Source organism: Paroedura picta, chromosome 3, assembly GCF_049243985.1.
Source record: "Paroedura picta isolate Pp20150507F chromosome 3, Ppicta_v3.0, whole genome shotgun sequence".
Lineage (NCBI taxonomy): Eukaryota > Metazoa > Chordata > Lepidosauria > Squamata > Gekkonidae > Paroedura > Paroedura picta.
This window is the reverse complement of record NC_135371.1, coordinates 8,439,150-8,466,071: the sequence shown is the minus strand read 5'-3', so window position 1 is coordinate 8,466,071 and position 26,922 is coordinate 8,439,150. Positions and strand designations below refer to the sequence as shown.

General features: G+C 46.5%; 2 protein-coding genes across 4 annotated transcripts; one reads left to right on the top strand and one right to left on the bottom strand.

The window, feature by feature from the left end:
* Positions 1–350: 350 nt before the first annotated feature.
* On the top strand, positions 351–6,943 carry LOC143834298 (uncharacterized). The gene is made up of 3 exons (XM_077331007.1): positions 351–456; positions 543–1,054; positions 3,021–6,943. The coding sequence occupies exons 2-3, from the start codon at positions 716–718 to the stop codon at positions 4,269–4,271; spliced, it is 1,590 nt and encodes a 529-aa protein (XP_077187122.1). The 5' UTR covers positions 351–456; positions 543–715; the 3' UTR covers positions 4,272–6,943.
* A 2,894-nt stretch (positions 6,944–9,837) lies between these two features.
* LOC143834214 (uncharacterized) lies at positions 9,838–23,535 on the bottom strand. 3 transcript variants are annotated; one of them, XM_077330837.1, is made up of 5 exons: positions 23,374–23,535; positions 21,639–22,113; positions 18,275–18,733; positions 13,669–14,757; positions 9,839–13,245 (listed from the first exon to the last, which is right to left on the bottom strand). In XM_077330837.1, exons 3-5 carry the CDS (start codon positions 18,614–18,616, stop codon positions 12,220–12,222), a joined length of 2,457 nt encoding a protein of 818 aa, XP_077186952.1. In that variant the 5' UTR covers positions 18,617–18,733; positions 21,639–22,113; positions 23,374–23,535; the 3' UTR covers positions 9,839–12,219. The 3 variants fall into 3 exon arrangements, with proteins under 3 accessions (XP_077186950.1, XP_077186951.1, XP_077186952.1); XM_077330835.1 differs by having other exon boundaries at positions 9,838–14,757; XM_077330836.1 differs by having other exon boundaries at positions 9,838–14,757; positions 21,639–22,062.
* Between the last annotated feature and the right edge of the window lie 3,387 nt (positions 23,536–26,922).

The window sequence follows — 26,922 nt, the reverse complement described above, 5'->3', positions numbered from 1 at the left end:
AATATAATATAATATAATATAATATAATATAATATAATATAATATAATATAATATATTAAATTTCTCAGCATCACTCAGATCCAACCTGGTAGCAGTTAGGGTTTTTTGCTTTTTTTTTTTTTAAAGGACAGTTTTCCCTATACTTTTTTCCTGCTTCAGTGTTTCCTTTCCCCTCAGAAATAGTTTTCATCTCCCTCAAAACTGTCCTCTCCCCCCCCAGTCAATTGAGGACTTCCTTCTTTAGCTTTCTCCCTCTTTGTCGCCCTGGGGGGAAGGGGCACATTCTGGCAGGCTTGTTTTGAATGCAAAAGTGTGTGTGTGTGTATGTGTGTGTGAAAGGGGAGGGACTTCGAGCTTGAGCTGTTGTTTTTCCTTTGTAAGCTCAGCCTAGGCCTGTTTCACAAGCAGAGACTGGTGGTGGATGGAAGCCTGCATTTGTACATGGAAAGGAAGGGGTGAGTTATGTGGTATGGTCTATTTTGTTGGCTCAGCAGTGGGTACTTGCCAGCTGTAACTTTCTGTCCTCTTTTTCCCTGTGCAGGTTCTTAAGCATAGAAAAGTCAGCCCAGCAACCTTGCAAAAAGATCCTGTCGGCCTGACAGAGAATCCCTCTCCAGCCAGCCCTGCGATCAACAAATCAGACCAAAGATCTCAAGAAAGCCCTCGGATAAACCCCAGTCTGCAATCAGGACCCATTTTGATTCCAGTTCAGAGATGGTGGCAGGACGTCAAAAGAAAGCCCAGAAGAAAAAAGCATCGGCAGGCCCCATGGTCATGGAGGTTCAGGATTGTACACAGTCTCTACCTGAAGTACCTCTGCATAGACAACCGGCACCAGGTGGTCCAAGAATGGAGTCATCAGCCATGGAAATAATTCTCCAGCTCTTCAGAGAGGTATCAAAGGGTACAAAACAGCTCCTCGCTGGGCAAGATTCTCTGCTTTCCGAAGTGGCCGAGATAAAAACGTCAATAGGCCAAATGAATCAGTGGCTCGATTTAGCTGAATCGCGATTTTCCTCTCTGGAAGACAGAGCTTGTGAAACCCATCAAACCGTAAGTCAATGGCAAAGCAAGGGTGTGGTGTTGTTAAAGTGCTGGACTGGGATCTGGGAGAGTGGATGCCAGCCTCCAGGTGAGACCTGGGCATCCCCTGGAGCAGGGGTGGCCAAACTCTCCAGATGTCCATCGAGTCTATGGACATCTGGAGATCCACCATTTGGCTACCCCTATCCTAGAATTAGAGCCTCTTGTGGCACAGGGTGGTAAAGCAGCCGAGATGCTGTCTGAAGCTCTGACCATGAGGCTGGGAGTTCGATCCCAGCAGCCGGCTCAAGGTTGACTCAGCCTTCCATCCTTCCGAGGTCGGTAAAATGAGTACCAAGCTTGCTTGCTGGGGGGTAAAATGGTAATGACTGGGGAAGGGAATGGCAAAACCACCCCGTATTGAGTCTGCCATGAAAACACCCCAAGGGTCAGACATAACTCGGTGCTTGCACAGGGGATACCTTTACCTTTTTATCCTAGAATTATTGCTCATCTCCAGGCTATAGAGATCAGTTCTCCTGGAGGAAATTGATTCTTTGGAGGGAGGCAAAGGTCCCTGTTCTCCTTGAGCTCCATTCCATAATCTCCTGAGGTTTCCCAATCTGGATGTGTCAACCCACTCTCCTATCCCCCATCAGTGGCTAGGAGAACCTGGCAGCCCTATCTGGAAGACCTCGAAGAGGAGAAGAGAACATTGTCAATCACTTTGAGTTCCTTTTTGGGGGAAAGTTAGTTTATAAATGAAGTAAATAAGTTATCGAAGCAAGTAAAGAGGGACCAATGTTCAGTATAAAAGAGTAGGTAAAGAAGGCGCACAAGAAGTGCCATCTACGACTTGTTGGTCCGTGAGGTCTGGGAATTACTGATCAACAACCCAAACATATTGCCACAGAATTGTTGGTAAAAGTATACATGCTAAGGGCATTTTATGGACCACCTTCTCCTGCAAGGACCTACCTAGCCATTCTGGTCATCTTTGGAGGCTCTGCTTCAAGCCCTCTTGTCATCTGAGGCTAGATGGGTGGCCACCTGAAAAAAAGCCTTATTGGTTGTGGTGCCCCCGCTCTAGAATTCCCTCCTCAGGAAGATATTGTTGTTTCCCTCTATTGTGTTCTTAGGCTTTTCATATTGTTCAACCGTCCCTCATTAGCTGCCACTGAACACCCACCCTGTCTTCCTTGTTATATGCGTTGTATGTTCAATGGGGTTTTAATGGGTTTTTATTAATGTGGGGTTTTATATGTTGTAACCTGCCACAAGTCGGTGCTCCGAGAGTGGCAGGTAAGAAATAATAATAATAATAATAATAATAATAATAATAATAATAATAATAATGATGATGATGATGATGATGAAATGATGATGATGATGTATTTAATTGTTTTAAATATATTTTACATATAATTTTAGAATCATATAATCATATAGTGGGAAGGGGCCACACAGGCCATCTAGTCCAACCCCCTGCTCAACGCAGGATCAGCCCTAAGCATCCTAAAGCAGAATTTTGATTCGTTGCCTCTTTGGGTGCCCTAAGCTGGGTGGAAAGGTGACATAGAAATGTTTAGAATCAGTATAAATTAAAGCATCCATTAAACTACAGTCAGTATTAATAACTACTTCACCTCCATCCCCCAACCATCTCCATTCACTGTCAGCCTGTCATTCATTGGTGAAGTTGCTGAGATGGGGGGGGAAGAGAACAAGAGAGGGGAAAAGGGAGAAAGAAGGAAAGAGGGAGAGAAAAGAAAAGTAGAAAAAAGAGGGAGGCCCACCGAGTTATAGGACACCATGGCTTCCACGATAAGCCTGGCAGAAGAGTGCTGTTTTACAGGCCCTCTGCAACGTTGGCAGCTCTGCCAGGGCCAGGATCTTGGCTGGCAACTCATTCCACCAGGCTGGAGCCAGGGTCAACAAAGATACCGAGTTATTGCGATAGGCCTTGATTTGATCCCTTGAACCTTTGTCTTTGCAGAATTCAATCGTGTCTATATCACAATCTGACCCCGTGGGAGGGCCCGCAGCATCCTCATCTTCCTTCGGCTCTCCCCAAGTGCTCTTGGGTGCTGCTCAGGCTGCCGCTTCACCACCTTCTGGGTGCCCTGGGGATGCATCAAGTGAACCTGCTCTTCCGTCCTCATCAGAGCAGTTCAGGGCGGCATCCGGCGCCTTGGTGTACAGCGAGACCGAGGAGAAAGCCCTCCAAATGCTTGCTGAGGCCTGGTCCCAGGAGAGAACCTCAGTGGGCGAGACGGCTCAGGGAGAGGCTGAGGAATCTGGTCAGCAAGAGGACACCTTCTCTGGAGAATCCCTTCTCTCTGCTCCAGAGTGTAAGACAGAGAGACAGCCTTTGACGAGTACGGAAGAAAAGGCCGGGCAACCATCTGATGCTCTGTCGTCCCAGGAAAAGAGCTCTGAGAATCAGTCAGATGATACAGAGGTTGGGGCATCTGGTGAGCAGGAGGACACCTCCCATGGAGCGTCACCTCAAGAGTATAAGCCAGAGCAACAGCCGTCGACAAGCAACCTTCCAGGGACCCCACCGTCCCTGTCTGCGGCCGAAATGGAGAACGCAACATCGTTGACAGCCACACGATCGTCCAGAGGACGTCCCGCCAACAAGAGATCCAGCAGCTCTGCTTCAACCTCTTCCGCTACCTCTGCGGGGGCTCTCGGTCCTCTTGCCTCATCACCCCCCGCAGAAGCGACGTCTCCCGCCAGCCACCCACGAGCCTCCATCGCCTGGCGCTATTTCTCAAAGTGCCCGACGTCCAAGTTCATTGCCACCTGCAACGTCTGCGGGGCGGATGTGAAAACTGGGAAGGTAGGAGGCTGCGGGAAGGTGGGGACTTCAGCACTGCTGCATCACCTTAAGCGCATCCATCACATCACCTCCCGGAAGAAGCTGCCCTCTGTATTACCTTCCGCCATCAAGGGACGGCCCCGGAGGACTGGATCAGCCGCTTCAGCTTCCGCCTCTACCTCCAAGGCGGCTCACCGTTCTCCTGCCTCCTCAGCCCCCACAGAAACGATGTCTCCCCCCAAACACCCACGAGCATCCGTGGCCTGGCGCTATTTCGCAAAGTGCCCCTCGTCCAAGTTCATTGCCACCTGCAAGGTCTGCGGGGTGGATGTGAAAACTGGGAAGGTAGGAGGCTGCGGCAAGGTGGGGACTTCAGCACTGCTGCATCACCTTAAGCGCGTCCACTGCATTGTCGTGAAGTAGGTGTTGTGGAAAAGGGGAATCGGCCACATCCCTGGGCCACTGGGTTGGGAGCAATTTTTTAGTTTTTGGCAATAGAATCGACGGGTGAAGGGATCGCGTTCTCCTTCTAGCATCCTTCCTCCCTGTCTCTCTGTCCTTCTCGTCCGGAGGCTCTGAGGCGGTGGTTCTCAACCTTCCTAATGCCGCGACCCTTTAATACAGTTCCTCATGTTGTGGTGACCCCCAACCCTAAAATCACGCAAGGGTTCTTTCTCAGAAATTAAACCGAAACTGACCAATGGCGTGAAGACCCGTTGTTTATGATTGTATATAAATTATTTTTTCCCCCCGGGGTTTCTCAGTTCAGTTCTGCCTCTCATCCCACCATGCCGATCTTGCTTTTTTCTGTGGCTCCAGACAGACGAATGCTCTATCTTGAACTACCCCGCAAGGCTGTTGTGTGGATGGCGCCCCCCCCCGCCAAGCTGCTTGCTCTGGGAGGGAGTATTTCTAAATGGGCCACGTTCCTCTCTAAAATGGTGTCGACATCCATGAGTACAACCTGTAGATATCTTTTTTTTTATTTTATTAGTAATTTTATTAATAATACATTTCCATAATAACATAAATCTTGTAGTCTTCTAGCATAACATGGTTAAACTTCCAGTAACACTTTATACAACATATTGTATAATTTTTGTACACTGAGACAAATGCAAATAAACAAATTCTGAACCTCCTATTTAAATCTCAACTGAGAATTCCCACTCCAAATTTATATACGTTTTCCCCATATAATTCCAAAATGGTCTCCATTGATTTTTATACTTTTCTAAGTCTGTGTCCTTAAACAATGCTGTGAGTCTAGCCATTTTTGAAAAATCCAATGATTTCATTTTCCAATCCTCCAGCGATGGGGCCTCCTTTGTTTTCCAAACTTTTGCTACCACCATTCTGGCTGCTGTTATGGCATACAATAACAATATATTCAATTCTTTAGGTATTTCATCTCTCGTTATACCTAATAGAAAACCTGTAGATATCTTAATGCAAAACTGTGGCTCTCCAGATGTCCATGGACTGCCAACTGGCCATACTGGAGGAGGCGCATGGAAATCGGAGTCCATGGACATCTGGAGTGCCCCAGAAGCAAGGCAGAAAACAAAACCTACAATATAGATATTGGATGTCGATGAATAAAGGGTCACCACCAGAGTCCCAAGAATGAATGAAATAAGGAACACCAGTCACCGTCTCAGCCTCTCTTTGAATTTGGCTTACATTTTGTTGTGTTTCACAGGCTTTTGCTTCCAAAGAGGAGAGTGGGGTTCCTGCTACTTCCTTACACTGAATCATTTGGTTTACTGGTGTCCTTAACTTGGCTATCTCAACTCACAAGTCGCCTAAGTCCAATGACTCCCTTCCCGGATTCTCTAGCCGTTGTTCTCTATGCATAAGCTCCGTAGCTCTGTACTTCTAGAGGAGACTGTCTAGGCCGGCCCTGCAAGCGAGGAGACGTGACCTCCGACCTTGCGGGGACTGCAGAATCTCTTCCCGGGGCTTTTAGTCTGTCCTTGAACACTGCCAACATGTCTGAATTGCCGTCAAAGCGAGTGCTGATATTTGGGGGGATTTTCCCTTTGGTTTGTGGTTGCATTTGTTGGCTGCTGGGCTGGATGGCAAGGGCTTCCCTCTCAGGCCAACAGGACCCTGCTGAAATGGAAGCCTGGGTGGGAAACAAGCAGAAAGTAGGCACAGGCTTGTGAATACGCACTGCCAAGCCACTGCCACCACCACCACACACAACGCAGCTGCATTGCGGAGCGGCACGGGGTAGAAGAGCAGCAGATGCCTTTCCCGGCACTGTTCCCGGCCCTGCAGAGTAGGCCACTGGGCAGTTACTGGCACAGTGTGTGTGTGTGGGGGGGCAGTAGATCATGATGTCACATCCAGTGGGAGTGTCTGGGTGATGTCACTTCTGGTGACATGTGACGTCCGTGGGTGTGGCCTGCCAAGATCCGTTCTGGTGTTTCTCGAAGCCTGAAGGATGTTTCGGGGGGTTCTCAAAGGCGAAAAAGGTTGAGAAAGGCTGGGTCTAAACCCATGAAAACTTAAACCCAGAATTAAACTTGGTTGGTCTTAAAGGTGCCACTGGACTCCCAACTTGGTTCTGTTGCTTCAGACTGACGTGGCCACCCACCCGAAAGTCCTCACTGGAGAGCAGAAAACATTTTTGGCCAGGATGGAGAATATTTCTGAGGGGTGGCAATATACTTTGTGAGAGCTGGGGGAAAGTACAGGAAAAGTTTCAGAAGTAATATCAGGGCTCTCTCAGCCTCACCTCCCTCACAGGGTGTCTGTTGTGGGGAGAGGAAGGGGACGGTGATTGTAAGCCGCTTTGAGAACAGCAGCATATAAGAACAATCTCTTCATCATCATTTGAAGGACATTAAAATCCTGAAAAAATGCAAATACAGCTCAGAACAGGTCAGGGGAAATAAAGGAATAATCTCACATATGGTCATTGAAAGCAGAATGAAGCTGCAACCCTCTTTCCTGGGAGCAAAGGTCACTCAATAAAGAGGCATTTACTTCTGAAAAGATCTACTTAAGATTAACGCTGAGTCCTCTAAATCTGGAATGTTAGCCTCTGGGAATGCAATTTGCTCTTTAGGCCAAAAATGGCAGTCTGAAGGTGGTAGTGGGGGTGGGGGTGGGGGGGGGTGGGATGGGATTGAGAACTCTGGGACTAGAATGACTTCCAGGAACCATCATTTCGTTTTGGAGGGAGGTGTAGAGATTCGGCCTGAGGGCGTTGGCAAACCACGCTCTCTGAGGCTGCGCCTCTGCATCTAACCTAGACCAATCAGGATACTACAGCACAACAATTACCTCATATGTTAAAAGGATTACTTGAAGCCTATCAGTTTGCTCCACGCTACCTCGCAGGATTACTTGAAGCCTATTAGTTTGCTCCACGCTACCTCGCGGGATTATTTGAAATGATTTACGTGTATGTATAAATAAAGGATTCCCCTCTGTTCGAGCGGTCTTTCGCAGGAAATCCTTCTCCGTGTCATTCTTCCTCATTGCTTCCCGACAGGGAGGGGCTGTCTTTCCAGCTGTAAAGGTCACATTCCGTTCTGACTGGCTGCCATCCCATTCTTGGGATTTTTATCCCAGACTTAGGCAAAAAAAAAAAAAAAGGGAGCTATCTTCTCTGCTGAAGTTCCTTAGGTAAAGGTAAAGGTATCCCCTGTGCAAGCACCGGGTCATGTCTGACCCTTGGGGTGACGCCCTCTAGCGTTTTCATGGCAGACTCAATACGGGGTGGTTTGCCAGTGCCTTCCCCAGTCATTACCGTTTACCCCCCAGCAAGCTGGGTACTCATTTTACGGACCTCGGAAGGATGGAAGGCTGAGTTAACCTTGAGCCGGCTTCTGGGATCGAACTCCCAGCCTCATGGGCAGACAGCTTCTGACAGCATGTCGCTGCCTTACCACTCTGCGCCACAAGAGGCTCTTTGAAGTTCCTTAGCTTGCTTAAAAAAAAAAGTTTCTGGTCTTTATGTGTGCAAAAGAACAGAAACAGAAAGATGTGGACAAAACCTGCTGAAATCTCTCATGTCAGAGATTTGGACAAACAACACACCCAGAAACTAGGATTTCTCCCCTCCGCCTTTTGCTCTGCATTGTTTCTTTTTGTCCCCCCTCCAATGACTAACAAACCAGTCCTACACTGTGCAAAATAAGAGACCTCTAAGTATCGGCATGATGTCTGAGTCATGATATCTCTGAGTCACAAACAGAAGTGTTTGTGGTAAAGCCAGATCACCATTTTGCCAAAATCAAAGGATATGGCCTTAACATTCATCCCATCTCTCTCCCATGGATCCTGAGATGTTAATCAAGCCCCTTTGTGCGTCTGGCTGGGGGTTGTTACAGTTCTGTGTACATCCAGGCTTTACCCTCTCCCTAATTTCTTTCTTTCTACCGCTGTTTCTGTGGTTCTTTAGCTAGCATAGGATGCCAGCTGCTTACACCACTGTCTAGCTGGCCCCATCACTGTCCAGTGGCCTCCTTAGCTGAACTGAAGCACCGCAAGACCTACAGACAGCCGGCAAGAAGAACGATTTCTCAGCAAGATTCAAGCGGGTAGCCGTGTTGGTCTGAAGCAGCACAACAAAACAAAATCAGAGTCCAGGGGCACCTTGAAGACCCACAAAGATTTATTCTTAAAAATTCTTTGTTGGTCTTCAACAAAGCCCAGGGGCACCTTTAAGACCAACAATTGAATTCTTTGTTGGTCTTCAAAGTGCCACTGGACTCTGATTTTGTTTTGCTATTTCTCAGCAAAGCAGTGCATTGACTTCTTCCTCACCTTGGAAAGCTTCCCCCGGAGGAATCATTTCATGGCTCGGACCTGTCACTGCCCACACAGAAAGGGTGGGCTGGGTCCTCCTGCCAGAAGACCCCCGGGCGTTCCTCCCTTGTGTATTTCTGCTGCAACCTGATGTGACTCCGCAGGGCCAGTTTCGAAGCAGAAATCGGCCAGGGTCTCCGGATCCTGGAAATGCTTCAGCATGCAGCCCTTCGAGTCAGGAAATCTGGAAGACGGATGCACTTTCGTTTTCGCACTTTTGAAGCTGCGGCAGCAGCTGCAAAGCGCGTCCCTTCCCGGGCAATGAAGCGGCTCTGCTTACGTAAAGGTAAAGGTAAAGGTATCCCCTGTGCAAGCACCGAGTCATGTCTGACCCTTGGGGTGACGCCCTCCAGTGTTTTCATGGCAGACTCAATACGGGGTGGTTTGCCAGTGCCTTCCCCAGTCATTACCGTTTACCCTCCAGCAAGCTGGGTACTCATTTTACCGACCTCGGAAGGATGGAAGGCTGAGTCAACCTTGAGCCGGCTGCTGGGATAGAACTCCCAGCCTCATGGGCAGAGCTTTCAGACTGCATTTCTGCTGCCTTACCACCCTGCGCCACAAGAGGCTGCTGAGTTAGTTGGAGGAAATCTAGCCCCGCGAGGACCAAATTCGAGTCCAGGGAAACTCTGAAGGCCAACAAAGGGGCGCTGGACTAAAAAAAATTGTCCTGCTGCTTCGGAACAACACGCCTTGAATCTGGTTTAGCGCGACTTGACCCAGTAAGTGCTGAAGTTGGCCGCTGGTTCTTACTGGCAGGAGAGTGGATGAATGGTCCTCAGAAATGGCCTGGCAACTCTGGGTTGGGAAGTTGCTGGAGGTTTTTGGAGGGGTGCCGGAGGAACTAGTTCAGCACAGCTATGGCTGCCATTTCCCCCCATGGGAATTGGTTTGGAGATGTTGTTCCAGGATATCTCCAGGCCCCACCTGGAAGGTTGGCAACACTCTGTTCAGAGACTCTTCTGTATAATGCTGGTGAGGAGGCCTGGGTCTTTCCCCTTTAAATGCAGTATCCAGGGCATGCTAACTGAAATTTGTTGCTACTAAACATGTACAGAGTGTGTGTGTCTAAACTGGTTCTCCAGATATCTGTGGACTACAATTCTCCATACAACTGTGAAACATTCCTGCCAGGGAATTGCTGCTGGTAACAACAAGCAATCACACTTTGTGATAAAAAGGCAGCCTAGTTTTGTTTCTACATAGACTGCCCCAAAATGGTGCCTTGCAAATTTAAATAGTTCATTATTTGTGGGGCAATGAGAAAATTCAAGACGAACGCTAGTATCACATCACAGTGTAATGCATGCTTTTGTGTATTTCTGACATTACCTACATGTGTGTCCGGCTTTTTGTTGCTCCAGACAGAGCATCATTTAAAAAAATAAATAAATTCCCATCCCCAGGAAAAATAAAGAGGGGGACAGGTGTGAGGGCAGGACGGGATGGAGGTAACTATAGCGTGTTTGAGCCTCCATATGTTCCTTCTGTTGGTTTCCTGCTGGTTGTCTGCTGGTGGATCGTGCTTGTTTAGGTGGTGAATCTACTTTTCCAGATTCCCAAAGGAAGCGCTTTAAAATGGGGGATGTAGCGGGCAGTTTCCTAGCCAGACGCGGGATTTGGGCGATGTCATGTGGAGCACCCGGAATATAGCGTCTTCATGAGGAAGGCATGACGCTACATTTATGGCATGCGGAAAAGCTCTAAGTATTTGATTTTGTCCGTATTTACTACACAGCCTGTTAAGGATTTAAGGGGGGGGGGGGTTTGCCTTCATTTCATCATTTGAATAGAGAAAGATCATAGTTTTGGTTCTGTTAATTTTATATTCCAAAACCTTTCTGAAATCTGCAATGCTATCCATGAGTTCAGGAATGGACTTTTCCAGTTTTTTGACAGTTAGAACAACATCATCTGCATAGCTCCCTATTTTGTATTCTTGATTTTCTACTTTTATGCCTACAATTTCTCCATCACCTCCAGTACAACAGTTTGTACTTCATATCTATGAAATACACCTTGTTTCTGAGATATTGGAATTTGTCCTTTGCTAGTGGCTTTGTTAGGGCATAAGCTATCATTTGGTTTGTTTCACATTTCACTAGTTCTATCAGTCCCTGTTCACATTTTTCTCTCACAGCATGATATTTTACAATGCTGGCTTTCACGGGTCCCTTGATAGCATCTGTCTTTGACCAGTGCATGTAGCTACAGTTGCCTTCACTGGAATGGGCTCCTTTATTCCGAAATCTTCCAGTAGGAACATTATCCAATCCAGCTCGATTCAGGTGCAGACTGCTGAGACATACTCAGCTATTGTAGTAGAAGTTGCCACTGTGCCCTGCTTTTTGCTCCTTCAGCTGATGCGGTTGCCCCCAGAGAAGAACACAAAGTCACTGGTTGATCTTCCATCAGCTGGATCATTTCCAAAACTAGCATCTATGTATTCCACCAATCTGGGATATCTGCATGGAGATATCAGCAATCTCAAGTCTACAGTCCCTTGTAGGTACCTCACTAGCCTCTTCCATTCACAGTCTCTAGGCTTGGCAGTTCTCCTGACTAGATAATGTACCACAGAGCTGATATCTGGTCTTGCAACTCCACTCAAATACTGTAATTCTCCAATTGCCTCACTGTATTTGTGATTGTTTCCCAGGAGGTGCCCACTTCCTAGCTTAAGGTAGCATTCCTGCATTGTACAGGGGGTTGGACTAGATGACCCTGGAGGACCCTTCCAATTCTATGATTCCAGGATTCAGTGCTGATTGGGCTGCACTGTTTAATGCCAACAGAGTCTATAAAGTCCAGCACCTTCTGTTTCTGGCTGAGCAGATAAGCTTCCACTCCACTTGTCACTCTTCTCCAAGAAGATGCTGTCAACGAGTTATCGATCCACCTGACAGAATTAGTATTCATACCGCATTTTACCAACTTGTCAACAGGAATATCATGTGGAACCTTATCAAATGCTTTAATGAAATCCAAATAAACTATGTCTACAGCATTCCCCTGATCCAGCAAGGTAATGACTTCCTTGGGGGAAAAATATAAGGTTGGTCGGACATGACTTGTTCTTGCGAAACCCATGCTGAGTCTTAGAAATCACAGCTCTCTGTTCCAGCTGCTCAAGGACCGACTGTTTGATTATTTGTTCCAAAATGTTGCCAGCTACAGATGTCAAACTGACGGCTCAGTAGCTACCCAGATCCTCCTTGATCAATGGTGTTTCATTGGCTTGGAGGGAGGTGAGCTGAGGGTGCCGCAGGGCTTGGTACTGGATCCAGCAGTATTCAACATTTTGTCATTGATCTGGACGAAAGGGTGGAGGACTCCTTGCTGAATCTGCAGAGGACACCAAATGGGGAGAAGTAGCAAACACCCCAGAAGATAGAGTAAGGAGTCAGAGTATGAAGTCAGAATATGCCGAAAAAGTAGACAAATGAGAGCAAGATGCAATTCATTAAGAAGAAGGGCAGAGCACTACATGTAGGCACTGTTTCTTTCTCCTGTTTCTTTCATGAAACCCTGGTTGAGAAAGCCTGTTCTACTGGGTGATCCCATGCTTGCGCTTAAGGTGTGAGAGCAGTGCTGCAGTGCCCATCCTTCCACAGCCTCCTTTTTCCCCAATTTTTACAACCATTTTGCAGTGGTCGCATGTAGCAGTGAACTTGGTCTTCTTTGTGAAATACTTCCAGACAATGGATGTCTGTCGACCTTTGTTGGAAGGCCTCACGTCTTCAGGCGATGATGAAGCAAGGCAACTGAGAGTCACTGGAGAGGTCGCAGCTGGTGTGGTTCCGCTTGGCTTCCTACTGGTGGAAGGTCTTTCCACAGTAACACAGCCTCCTATTTTTCTAGTTCTCAAATCCTCTTTCCAGAAGCAGCGAGCGGTCTTGAACTTAGTGGAGTACTGCCTGACAATGGATGTCCGTTGCCGTTTGTTGGGAGGCCTCTCTTCTGCAGAGGAGGATGAGGCAAGATGACCCAGAGTCCCTGCAGAGGTAGCGGGACTAGTCAAAGCACTGCTGCGGGCTCTCTTCTTGGTGGGGCGTCTTCTGGACAACCGTGTAGCTCTCCCTGGTGCTTCCTTCTGCCTTGCAGCTGGAGCTGGGAGCTGTGGAGCCATCAAAGGTGTTTGCTCTGCCTCATATGCTTGAGCTGATCCTCCAGAGAAGAGGTCATCCTGGTCAGATTTCTCAGGCTCTCTATCAGCTTTTTCAGCACTCTCTTGGGACCCTACAGCAGAAGTTATTGGTTGGGCTGCCTCTTCTGTGATTTTCAAAGGTGGTGGATCTGTCTCATACTCTGGAGCAATGTATGGTGGTGCTCTGGGAAAGGAGTCATCCTGCTGATTTGATTCTTCATCCCCTGTAAGAGCTAACACACTCTCAAAGTTCCTGTCCAGGGTCCGTACAACAGTAATCATTGGTAGGGCAGTCTCTTCTGTGCTGGACAAAATCTGTGACTCTGTCTCACACTTTGGAGTAATCAAAGGTGATGCTCTGGAGGAGGTGTCCTCTTGCTGATAAGGTACCTCAGCCGGTATCTGAGCCGTCTCAGAGTTCCTCTCCTGAGCCCATGCATCAGCAAGCATCTGGAGGGCCTTCTCCTCAGTCTCACTGTACACCAAGGTGCTGGATGGACTTCTCAGCTGTTCTGATGACGACAGAGGAGCAGGTTCAGTTGATGAATCCGCAGAATCTGACGCAGCTGGTGTGGTTCTGCTTGGCTGCTCAATGGTGGAAGGTCTTTCCACAGCCTGGATCTCAGACCCAGAGGCAGGCAACAGAGGTGGTGCCACCTTCGAAAGGGTGATACCATGCTTGCACTTAAGGTGTGAGAGCAGTGCTGCAGTGTCCACCCTGCCACAGCCTCCTTCTTTGCCAGTTTTTACATCCATTTTGCAGTGGTTGCAAGTAGCAACGAACTTGGTCTTCTTGGTGAAATACTTCCAGGCAATGGATCTCTGTCGACCTTTGTTGGAAGGCCTCACGTCTTCAGGCGATGATGAAGCAAGGCAACTGAGAGTCACTGGAGAGGTCGCAGCTGGTGTGGTTCCTCTTGGCTTCCTACTGGTGGAAGGTCTTTCCACAGTAACACAGCCTCCTATTTTTCCAGTTCTCACATCCTCTTTCCAGAAGCAGCGAGCGGTCTTGAACTTAGTGGAGTACTGCCTGACAATGGATGTCCGTTGCCCTTTGTTGGGAGGCCTCTCTTCTGCAGAGGAGGATGAGGCAAGATGACCCAGAGTCCCTGCAGAGGTAGCGGGACTAGTCAAAGCACTGCTGCGGGCTCTCTTCTTGGTGGGGCGTCTTCTGGACAACCGTGTAGCTCTCCCTGGTGCTTCCTTCTGCCTTGCAGCTGGAGCTGGGAGCTGTGGAGCCATCAAAGGTGTTTGCTCTGCCTCATATGCTTGAGCTGATCCTCCAGAGAAGAGGTCATCCTGGTCAGATTTCTCAGGCTCTCTATCAGCTTTTTCAGCACTCTCTTGGGACCCTACCGCAGAAGTTATTGGTTGGGCTGCCTCTTCTGTGATTTTCAAACGTGGTGGATCTGTCTCATACTCTGGAGCAATGTATGGTGGTGCTCTGGGAAAGGAGTCGTCCTGCTGATTTGATTCTTCATCCCCTGTAAGAGCTAACACACTCTCAAAGTTCCTGTCCAGGGTCCGTACAACAGTAATCATTGGTAGGGCAGTCTCTTCTGTGCTGGACAAAATCTGTGACTCTGTCTCACACTTTGGAGTAATCAAAGGTGATGCTCTGGAGGAGGTGTCCTCTTGCTGATAAGGTACCTCAGCCGGTATCTGAGCCGTCTCAGAGTTCCTCTCCTGAGCCCGTGCATCAGCAAGCATCTGGAGGGCCTTCTCCTCAGTCTCACTGTACACCAAGGTGATGGATGGACTTCTCAGCTGTTCTGATGACGACAGAGGAGCAGGTTCAGTTGATGAATCCGCAGAAACGGAACATGGCGAAGCAGTTGTGTGAGCAGCTTCCAGGATAATTTGGTGAGAGCGGACGGAAGGTGAGCATGCTGCTGGCAAAACCGTGGGGTTAGACTGTGATGCGGACACAATTGAGTTCTGCAATGAAAAAGAATCAGTGGATTAATTAAAGACAGGCTGCGAGAAATCTAGACCCAGAAAGAGTAACTGTATAGATAACTCGAGCAAAAAAAATCAAAAATAAATAAATAAATAAACACACAAATAAACAAACAAACAAATTAATTAATTAATTAATAAAAGAGTAGTTTGGTGTCTACATTTTTATTTTCATAAATGCCAACAGAATCTCTTGTGAGAGAAAATGTAAGGCCCAGTGTGGAAGAATGCTCATCTAGAGGATAATGGGAATTTTTACCAGAGATGGATTTGTCTCCTAAATATATGATCGGCGAGTTAGCTATTCTAGGAGATGCGCTAAACGAGTGAGGTAACGTGAGATCCTCCATTTGTATCCATAGGGGATTATCCTTGCTAGAAGACTCTGGCAGAGGCACACTTTTAAAATAAACAAAAAGGATTTTTATAGAAAAAAAATTTTTTTTTCAAACACACTTTCACTCGTATCTAAGCCACCAAGCACCATGATCCCTAAACCTGGCAAATTTTCAACTTATTTGGTTGATTAATGTAGCTACTAAGCTATTAAGTGCTATTCTTATTAACAGGCTTCAAAAAGGTTATTCCCCTGCCAGATATAGGATGCTGACTAATGGCTATTCCCTCTTGAGAGGGGTATCTAGAGAGGGTTGCCTTCTTTGTCTTCTTATTTTTGATCTATATCTTAAATCTTTGACTTATGTAATTAGACAAAATAATAACATTCATGGCTTTGCACATAACAACTTGGAATTTAAAATGATTCTTTACGCAGATGATCTTTTGTTATTAATTTAGGAGTATCAGTCTTCCATTCTTGCATTAACAAACAAGATTAATACCTTCAGAGAGTCATCTAGATATTTGATTGGTTGAGCAAAATCTGAATTGATGCCACTGCAAGACAATGTAAGTATCACAAAGTATGTTTGCCCATGGACATTTCCAGTGGCGCCCAGTTGTCATTATTCACCTTGGAATACTGATTCCTAGTGATGTTACACATCTGATTACGTTAAATTTTAATAACCTGATTGCTGATATATTGTTGGACTTGGACAGATGGGCAACTTTAAACTTGTCTATCTGGGACAAAGTAAATACACTCAAAAATGAATATTATACCTAGGATTATTTAAATTTTACATATGAATCCTCCCTATATATCCTGATGATATATTCATAAAATTTAAATTTTGTTTCAGAAATCTATGTAGCATTCCTCACTGCCTTGGATTTTTTTTTGAAGATAATGCAACTTTCATTAGAATCATAGAGTTGGAAGGGGCCACATAGGCCATCCCTGCGCAATGCAGAATTCACCTGAAGCATCCTTTATATCTGTCCAGCCACTGCTTGAAGACTGCCAGTGGGGGAGAGCTTGTCACCTCCTTAGGCTGTCAATTCCACGGCTGAACTACTCTGACTGTGAATCCCCCCCCCCCTGATATCTAGCCAGTACCGCTCTACACATAGTTTAAACTAGCAATCGCCAACCTGTGGGCCGCGGACCACATGTGGTCCTTCGACTAATTGGAGGTGGGCCCCTAAGGACGCATTCTCCCCCCCCGGCCCTTTACTTCATCCCCCCCCCCCGACCCTTTACAACCCACTTCGGGTGTCATTGTCTCCCATCACTCCCAGATGGGACTATCTTGTTGCAGAGAAACAAGCTCAGGGTTCCAATTGATTTGTCATTGTCGTGAGTTAAAATTTCCATGAAAATAAAATGTTCCTTATGTTCATTGCTGTGGTGTGTCTGTATCTTATTTTGAAGGGATGTTTAAACATCACCATAGCGATCAGAGAGCGTTAGGGCAGTGGTTGAGAGTAGAGGAGTAAACTACCCCGCCCCCATCGGGCCTCAGTAAAAGGCGTTGAGCGGTCCCCGGTGAGAAAAAGGTTGGGGACCACTGGTTTAAACCCCTAACCACGGGTCCTATCCTCTGCTGTCAACAAGAACCTTTCTCTTTCCCCCTTCTCAGTGATGGGGGATTTGGTTTCTCTGGTCCTAGTTTATATCATCAGGAATACTTGTTAGCTGGTACTAATTACTGGGGTTGCTCCTTGCCATCTTGGGCTCTTTTGGAGGTTTCTTGTCTAATGCCCCCTCTCTAAGTGGAATACATTAGGGTCTACTCAGGCCAGAGTGGATCGCATTCCTCATGCAGTTTCTACAACGATAGAACAATGGTGTATAATGATGCAACAATACCCACTTGATCCATTTCCACATGCTCAATTAGCACTGTGGGTCAATCCAGATCTAAACATCAGGAAGAAATCTTCCTCATGGAAAGTCTGGACTGATAGAGGGATTTTTACATTGAATCCCTGATCTAAGAGAGTATTTTTACATTTATTCTTTGGATACGTTACATCAGCGGTAGTCAAACTGCGGCCCTCCAGATGTCCATGGACTACAATTCCCAGGAGCCCCCTGCCAGCGAATGCTGGCAGGGGGCTCCTGGGTATTGTAGTCCATGGACATCTGGAGGGCCGCAGTTTGACTACCCCTGCATTACAGCCTTACAGCACTGGAATTTTCTTGTTTTCTGTGAGCAGCCCCTTTAAGATTTGGAATCATTAGAACACCTGGATCCTTGCCTTCAGTGATAAATTAGAGATACTTGGGGGAAACTGTCTATTTTGAGCATCGGCCAATTTATATTACTACTTGTATTGAGGTAAATTCACTGCATTTAAGATAAGAGATATGCTGAATGTTCATATTACAATATTATAGTTTATTGGCTGGTATTTATGTTTATAGGCAAAATGTACTTAAAAGAAGAGAGGATTTGCCACTGAGGAAAAGATAATAGAAAACTGATTTTATCCAGAAAACCGTTCTGGCTGATGTCCTTGGAATGAAATAAACTGAAAGTAAACTTAAGAAGGGACATTGTTTAAAAACATTCTTTATTATTGTTTAATGCCATAAGGATAGGTCGTTTATTCTTGGTCTGACCTTCTGTAGAATGGCAGAATGCAGCTGTAACATTTGTTACTATCTAAATAGGGCCTTAAGAGCCTCTTGTGGCACAGAGTGATAAAGCAGCTGACATGCTGTCAGAAGTTCGATCCCAGCAGCCGGCTCAAGGTTGACTCAGCCTTCCATCCTTCCGAGGTTGGTAAAATGAGTACCCAGCTTGCTGGGGGGTAAAATGGTAATGACTGGGGAAGGCACTGGCAAACCACCCCGTATTGAGTCTGCCATGAAAACGCTAGAGGGCGTCACCCCAAGGGTCAGACATGACTCGGTGCTTGCACAGGGGATACCTTTACCTTTTAAAGAGGGACTTACAGCATTAAGTGTCTCAGAATCCCCTTTGCTCTTGAAAACTCTAATTGTATTGAAGCAGAAAACCAAACCTGTAATGTTTGTTTATAAACGTTTGATATCAATTAATAAATTACGATATTCAGAGTCTCAGGAATAAATGTAAAAGGGCACACCAGTCACTGGCTTACCCCCTCTTTGAATTTGACTTACGGTTTGTTGCGTTTCACATGCTCTGGCTTCCAAAGAGGAGAATCGGGATTCAACTGATTTAAACCACTGATTCATTTGGATTACTAAGGTCCTTAATTCATCCATCTGAGAAACTAGAGAATCTTGTGACCCACTTAAGTGCTGTGGAACCCCTTCCACATCTAATGACTCCGTTCTGAGATTTCCTGGTGGTTGTTCTTTACGTATAGATTCTTTGGGTACTTCTTGTGGAGACTGCCCGGGATCCTGCAGGCTAGGAGATGATTGTGTACCCTCCATGGTCGGGGGGACAGCCAATTCTCTTTCTTGGGCTCTCAGTCTCTTCTTAAGCGATGGCAACATGTCTGAATTGCTGTAAAAATGAGTCCAGATTTCTTTAGGAATTTTTCTTAGGTTGTGGTCTAATTGGTTGATTCCTGGGCTGGATGACAAGGAATTTCCTCTCGGGCCAACCAGGTTCTGGTAAATGAATGGAAATAGTGCACAAAAGCTGTTGAAATTTCTGATGTCAGAGAGTTGGTCAAACAACGCTGCCAGAAACTTCGTTGTTTTTCCCCCCCTTATGACTAGCAAGCCTATTCTACACTACACAAAATAAGAGACAGACAACTCCCGGCATTATGGTGTATGAGTCATAGACTGCTAATGATTCATGGTGAAAAAGGCTGATCACTCTGCCAAAGTAATGGGATATGGCTTTAAAAATTCATATCTGCTCTGATCCGGAAACTACAGCTGGTCCAGAATGCCATGGTCCTCACAGCAACAACTTGGAGATCCCACATCTGGCCCATTCTCCAACAACTGGGTTGGCTTCCAGTTGAATTTCGGATCAGACTTAAGGTAATTACCTTTAAGGCCATATGCGGTCAGGGCCGTGTACCTGAGGGACCGCCTCTGTGCCTACACTCCTCAAAAAGCTTTACGCTATGCTACCTCCAAGAGCCTGGCAATCCCTGGCCCCAAGGAAGCTTGCTTGACCTCAACCAAGGCCAGAGCTTTCTCCCTCCTGGCCCCCACCTGGTGGAACGAGCTCCCAGAGGAAATCAGGGCCCTGATGGAACTTGAACAGTTCCGCAGGGCCTGCAAAAGTGAGCTCTTCCTCCAGGCAGTCGGCTGAGGTCCATTAGCTCCAATTTCTCCCACTGGGCCCTGAGCCTCCCTCCCATGAAACTGAAACAAATACTTGTAACGACCATTCATGGGCCCATCACCATGTTTTAATTATGAATTTATTGTCCCTTTGTTCTTTGATTAATAATTAATGACTTCTTTGTATCGTTCCTGTTCCTATGTTCTATGTAAACCACCCTCAGCCTCCGGGGAAGGTGGTATATAAATGTAATAAATAAATAACCAAATAAATAATAAATGCTAGAATCAAGTGGGTAGGGGTGTTGGTCTGAAGCGATGGCATGACGTTTGAGTCCAGTGGTACATTTAAGACCGATGAGGTTTATTGCTGGGTATAATCTTTTGGGCACATGCACAAAAAAACTTATATCCAGAAAAAGTTTGTTGGATTTAAAGACACCACTAGACTCAAATTTCGTTCTAGAGCAAAAATACTTGTCTTACAATATTAGAAAAATAAAAGCCCACTTCCAGAATATAAATGAATAGAAGACCTCTGCACACTATCAATATGTAAATTCATGGCATATAGAAGGCAATTGCATATGGACTTATTTTTAGATATTTGAAAATGGTTTATTGAAACCTGTGTGTACATCTGCCCATTGCTGTTGTATTGTGTTGGAATTGTGAGCAGCAAGACAACCTTGAAGAGTTGTTGTTAAACTGCTAAACTGCACCTCACTTAGTGATACCAAATAGTCGCTACTGGGATTGCAGCCATGTGCTAGGGAAATTCCACTCCTCATGGCCTGAGAGATCTTTTGTTTAAGCCAGATACCACCCACTTCCTTCTTCTTCAGGAAGAGAAGGATCTGGATTTGCAATGAGAAAGGATCCTCCATTTTGCTCTCTCAGCTCTCTCCATCTGCTGATGTGTGGGCATGTAGTCCTGCTTGCAGCCTAGCCATAGGGGCTTGCAATGTGTTTCTTTGTAACTATTTTTTAAGAAGACTGAAACCAATGAATTTGATATATATTAATATAAGGAGACTGAAGATTATTCCTTTTAAAGCTCTAAGTGCTGTGAGTCTGGGTCTGTGCCTCATCCACAAAAGGTAACCAATAACTGCAAACCCTCTGCAAAAACTCTGCAACTCTATTTTTCTGGAGGGATCTAGGATCCAGTCTAGTCCAAAAGTCCCAACATATTGTCTTTACTACATGTATATCTAACATCCTTTCCCAACAAATCTTATTTAGTTGCTATATTTTAAGACTTCCCCTTTTTAATTTATTTTTCGAGAGAGGGGAGGGGCCTAAAAGGTCGATCAATTGGTTGTTAAAACAATTAAAAAACAACGACAGAGTAATGAAGTCAATTTCAAAGTAAGAATTGCTAACCTTGATCTCTACCCTTTCCAAATAAACCACTATTCAGTAACTTTTTTGCAAACAGGAGCAACAAAGGCTACCACAGGAAACTGGCAAGCTAACGACAGCAGTATGTTTAGGGGTAGCTAGTAAGTATAACAGCTATATCTGAGTCAAGTAGCAACTTTAGACAACAACAAGATTTCTGGAGTATAAAGCTCTGGCAAGTCGAAGCTCAAAATCTATCTTTTGTACAGCAGGCAAACGATCTTCTTGTCAGTGCAAGAGAGCCCTGGTGAGGACTTGACTGGATCAAAGAAGAGGGGCCCTGGTTTAAACCACCCATGAAACATACAGATGGTGCCCTCCTAACCAGGATAACATTTCCCTAAGCCTGTTAAAAAGAGCCTCTTGTGGCGCAGAGTGGTAAGGCAGCCGTCTGAAAGCTTTGCCCATGAGGCTGGGAGTTCGATCCCAGCAGCCGGCTCAAGGTGGACTCAGCCTTCCATCCTTCCGAGGTCGGTAAAATGAGTGCCCAGCTTGCTGGGGGGTAAACGGTAATGACTGGGGAAGGCACTGGCAAACCACCCCGTATTGAGTCTGCCATGAAAACGCTGGAGGGCGTCACCCCAAGGGTCAGACATGACTCGGTGCTTGCACAGGGGATACCTTTACCTTTTTAAGCCTGCTAAAGTCAATGAGTAGGAAAGCGTGACACACAATGACCTTGGCTAATAAGGATTATATCTCTTTCCTGTTATGGTTCTTAGATAAGACACCTGAGAGAGAGCATAGGACTTCTGCTCCCACCAATAAAAAGCTCCAGCATTGCTATGACTTTTGTAGCCAGACCACAGAGCAGAAAAGTCCAAAGATGAGCTATTCCTCAAGAAAACACATTGAGTTTTACCCCTACCTTGTCCTTCTAGAAAGCTTCTTCCAGGAGAGTCACCTCATGGCAGCACTTGTGCTCCTTGGATTTGACACAGCGCACACAGAAGAGGATTTGTTCCTTGTCACCAAAGAGTTTCCAGGGCTCCTGGTTTTTCTCGTGGTTTCTTCCCTTTCCTTCTGGGTCCTTCCCCTCCCTCCCCGCACGGCTGATTTTTTTTGGTGATTTCTAGAACCTTTGCCAGCTGTTGGTTCAGCTGAAAGTTCTCCAGCTGAACTGTTTCTCCAGATCTGGTGGTGACTGTGTTTGTCCAGCTTCGAAGCAGGTATGACAGAAATCACGCCCAATGCTCTGTGATGGCCAGCTGGATCCTTGAAAGACGCAGTTAGTTTTGTTTTCTCAGAAGTAGCAGCAGCGAGACGTGCCCCTTTCTGGAAATGACTCAGCTCTGCTGAAGGTGAATCAACAATATGTCAGTAGTTACATGGCAGCAGAACACCTGGCAGAAAAGAAAAACTTGTTTTCAAACTAACAAAAGTTTGAGTCCACTGGCACAGTTAAGACACAGCTCTATTCAGGGTATGAGCTTTCATGTGCATGCACACTTCTTCAAATAACTCAGTAGTATTTTATCCACTGTGCACATTAGATAATACACATTTAATGCACTTTAGAAGTAGGTTTCCCAGTTCCGCACAGGAAAATCCAGTGCAAAAGCCTTTTGAAAGTATATTATCCAACTAGTAATCAAGCCCATTGCAGTTCTAAATGCAATGGGCGCTAGCAGTGAGTGTGGGTTGGGGGGTGCTGGCAGGGGCCCGTGGAAGCGGACGTGCAGCCATAAATGACTAAACTAATTATCTAGTAGCAGGCATAACTGAATCATTCAAAGGGGTAATTAGCAATCAGACATAATGAGTACTGCTCCCATTTCTTGTCATCCTGTATTTAGCTCCATTGCAGCCTAGAGGATCTGAATTTTTTCCTCTCTTTTTCTGAAGGCATTACTGCTATATTGAGTGCATCAGCCCATATTATTACTCCCAATAGTTTAATTCTTCAGTGGACTGCAGACTTCTGATTTCTCCTGTCAAAGTCTCTCCAGGTCCCTTGGATCCTTTTAAACAGATATCTTCTTTTTTTATACCCCTCCCTCAAAAAACATAAACCCTTTATTCAGTGTAAATACAAACTTCATGATAGAACAGTGTAGCATTGCAGTTAAGCTCACCATACTATTGAGTACATAGATATGCCATACAATTAATATTCTGTAGGATTATAAGAAACAATCCCCCCCCCAAACAAAGCAGTAAAAATATTTACACGGAGTACTGTGATATTGCATCAATTATTTGCAAGGCAGATCCCACCCCCCTAAAGTGTAAAGTCTACTGTCGAAGCTAAAGTTAAATTACTCTCCTCAAATTGTTCCATCATGATACAGTTGGCAAGCAAATGTTATTAAGTGCTTGCAGTTTGTCAGAAGTCTTCTGATTGTTTGGTAGTGGAGCAGCACTCAGGGTCTACTACCTGGCAAATAACTTCCTTGTTTGAACTTGTGCTCTGTCAGGCTCCTCTCAAGGCTTGATGTGGGTAAGACAGCGTTATTTATTCAATCCAAGTAATCCTTGTCCTGTCTTCCAACTTTAAAAAAACGAACAGCATCTAGTTTTTATCTTGAAGGCTTCTGAATCAATAATGCAGCTTGTTGTGCGGCGTGCTGCCCAATTAGGCAGAAAGAGGCGAGGGAGCTTACCGTCCAGAGGGGCCATTTTTGAGGATGGGGTGCAGCTACGCGGCGCCATTCTGCTTGCATTGGCAAGCAGGGTGTGGGCTCCCGTGGTGGCTGGTCATTGGGGCTCAGTGTTTTGGCAACGAAGTTGGGCCGACTCGTCAACGGGGCGAACTGAGATCGGGCGGCGGCTCTTCGGCGCGTTCGCCGCTCCGGCAGCCAGAAGGCCGGCGGCCCCCGCCCCCCAGGCTCTCTGAAGCCCTGCCCGGCCGCCCCCCCACCCCACCCGATGCTCTCTGAAGCCCTCTCCTGGCTGCTGGAGCGGCTGCGCAGCGTCTACGACGCTGCGAAGCCGCTCCAGCAGCCAGGAGAGGGCCGGCCGCCCCCCCACCCCACCACCCCACCCCACCCCACCCGATGCTCTCTGAAGCCCTCCGCTCCAGCAGCCAGGAGAGGGCCGGCCGCCCCCCCACCCCACCCGAGGCTCTCTGGAGCCTTCCCCTGGCCTGACGCAGCTTCAGGCCAGCGGCAAAGGAGCAACTGCGAGCCGCGCTACGCGCGGCTCGCAGTTGCTGGCGGCGGGAATCAGAGGGACCAATCGGCAGGCGCTTCGCGCCTGCCAATTGGTCCCTCTGATTGTCTGTCATGAGGAAGGGTCCAATCCGCCCCAGAACCCCTTACTGTCTTATTTAGTCCGTGGCGCCACGGGCGGTTTACAGATGTGTGCAGAATGGGACCTTGACAAACCCGTGAATCTACTAAGTATGTTCTCATAACGGCCCCTGACTGTTTAGGGTTGTGATGAGAGCTCTACCTAGGTCAATGGATCTAGAAACAAAATGAGGGTTCTGTGAATGACATTATTCTCAGGCCTTTTCCGCATTAGGAGTTTGTGGCTCATGGGAGGACTCGGGAAAGTATTCAGGGCAACGTAAAAAATTTCCCGATCTCTGGGAGTGACGTTTGACTCCAGTCTCTGACTTTAGAGAGTTCAGCAAACGTTGTCCATGTATTTCCATCCCAGCTCCAAATAATGAATGAACGGGAAGTTAAAAAGTACCAGATCTAGAACCTGTTTTGCAATTCTGTGTGGGTGGGCTTGTGTAGTTTGTTCAAATGTCTATGAAGAGAAAAGGCAAGGGCATCTTCAAGCCAGAAAGAGGGAGAATTCAGTGAATCCCACTTTCTCCCCTATGACCCTGAATGGGTTTTTCTAGAGGATTAGTGGTCTCTGAGCTTGGAGGCTGGATGATTTCTTTCAATGCAGAGTCAGATGCCCTGCATAGCCCCTTCTCTGGAGAGATTCTCTTTCTGGGCTTCAAAGAGAAGCCAGTTCTTCTGGAATTCTGCTGAAATGCTCCAGGATTTGGGTTCAAAATGTGGAGACATTCCACAAAAGATGTTGGGTGTTCCCAAAGGAGGGCCTCTGAAGATGACCAGAGTGGTTGGATAAGGGGTGTAACAAGCCCAGCAAAAGGGTTTTAAAGGCAGCTCAATTACGAAACTTCTGAGTTGTATACAGATTTGAACATGGGGATTGGTGAGGTGAGCTCGTTCACTACAAAAGGCATTATTTGACCTTCTTTATAGTCTAGGTACTGCATTCAAATTGCTCATGCTTTGCTAATTGAGTTAAGCAGCAGCTGGGAGAGGTTCACACCCAGCCTCCCAAGTTGATCTAACCCACCCTGCCCTGAAGAAACTCACCCTTCTGGTCATCCCCCTCCTCTGTGGTAGCATTATGTATGCATATCTTTGCAAGGTTTTATGAGACTCTGTAGATTTATCTTTAAATACTAGATTTTAAAATGGTGTGTGGGAGGAAGAAGGGCCCTTTGTATTTTATTGCATTTTATTGTAAATATTTCTGTCCCACCATATCGCTCAGACCTAGGGTTATTCAAGGCTCCCCACAGGCAAAATCTAGACCTGGGCATATCTAACCATCATCAGGTACTTGCAGACTTTTTGAACATAATACTGGCCTTAGGCACATTCCCTGTAGAGGCAGCATAGAAATCTTATTTTAAAATATATAAATACAAAGAATAATTTTCCTCAGCTGAACTAGTGATCCATCTGGCCCAGAATCCTGTTTCATTAAGTGCCCAACCAGTTACCCCAGAGGACCAAAACCAGAAAAGAGAACAGGGGGGGCAGGGTAAAGTTGTCACCTATTAACTGGGCCCCTCTGGCTGTCCCTTTATGTTGAGTTTGACCTTCAATCAATGATCATTACAATGATTTTAGGCATCTCCCACTCAGGATGTGGTGCCCAAGGCAGCAAACATTTCAAACATGAAAACAGCACAAAATAGGAATATATGTAAAATATTTAAAACAAACAAAGCAAATGCACAGACGAGTCAGTGGGGTGGAGTGGTTAAGAATGTCAGGCTAGTTAATCTGGGAGACCCAGGTTCGAATCCCCATTCAGCCTATGGATGCTTGCTGGGCGCCCTCATGCCCAGTCACCCACCGCCTATCAGTCCAGCCTAATCTACCTCACAGGGTTGTCGTGAAGATAAAACGTAGGCGAAGAGAATGACGTGAGCCGCTTTATGTCCCCATTGGGATCATCAAAGGTATAAATGAATTAATTAACTAAAATGAAATAGGCCCTCCTCATGGGAGAAGGGTCAATAACAGTTTGTGAGGGAATACCACACAACGCTGCTGAAGGAAGACCACTCTAGACAAAGACAGATGAATCTCTCTTGGGAGTCAGCTCCAAAGCACTTTTCCTAGGCAGAGGAACCTGAAAGCAGGCCCACTGAAGACCAGAGAAGATGGGTACGGAGTGTCACTAATAACCTCTGTACATTGTATCTGAGGAAGTGCACATTCACTTGAAAGCTCATTGTTGGGTCTTAAAAGTTTGCTCTGTGCCCTGTAAAGCTTCCAGTGGAACATTTCCACACGTTAGGCCTCAGTTCAAGGAACCAGGCATTTTCCTCCTCGCCAGTTGGCTAAGCCACCGTGGTGTGGTGGTTAAGAGGGCCTCTTCTAATCTCATGAGCCGGGTTTGATTCCCTGCTCCTCCTCCACATGCAGCCAGCTAGGTGGCCCTGGGCCAGTCACAGCCCTGATAGTGCTGTTCTCACACAGCAGCCCTGTCAGAGCTCTCTCAGCCTCACCTTCCTCACAGGGTGTCTGTTGTGGGGAGAGGAAGCTGCTTTGAGACTCCTTCAGGTAGTGAAAAGCAAGGTATAAAAACTAAGTCTTCTTCTTTGGAGGAAGGCAGAATTAAAAAATGCCACAAAAACTCTCCTATAGCAGCAGTATCTTGTGTGAGGGACAACCCCCACCACCACCAACCTTCTTGGGATTCTTTTCCCCTCCCCAATCTTGGTGGTCCTGTACTTTACCCCGTTTCTGGCCAGAGCTTATGTCTTAGTTCACAGGCCTGGAGTTCTCCTTCAGGTTGCCTATTAAAGTTTCCTACGTGACCTGGATAAGAGCCTCTTGTGGCGCAGAGTGGTAAGGCAGTTACATGCTGTTTGAAGCTCTGCCCATGAGGCTGGGAGTTCAATTCCAGCAGCCGGCTCAAGGTTGACTCAGCCTTCCATCCTT

Coding starts and splice junctions, on each gene's coding strand:
- LOC143834298 (XM_077331007.1), top strand. CDS start 716: ATGGTGGCAGGACGTCAAAAGAAAGCCCAGAAGAAAAAAGCATCGGCA. Junction 1,055..3,020: donor CTTGTGAAACCCATCAAACC/GTAAGTCAATGG, acceptor TTGTCTTTGCAG/AATTCAATCGTGTCTATATC.
- LOC143834214 (XM_077330835.1), bottom strand. CDS start 18,616: ATGTTGCCATCGCTTAAGAAGAGACTGAGAGCCCAAGAAAGAGAATTG. Junction 14,758..18,274: donor CATGTGAAACGCAACAAACC/GTAAGTCAAATT, acceptor TTTTCATTGCAG/AACTCAATTGTGTCCGCATC.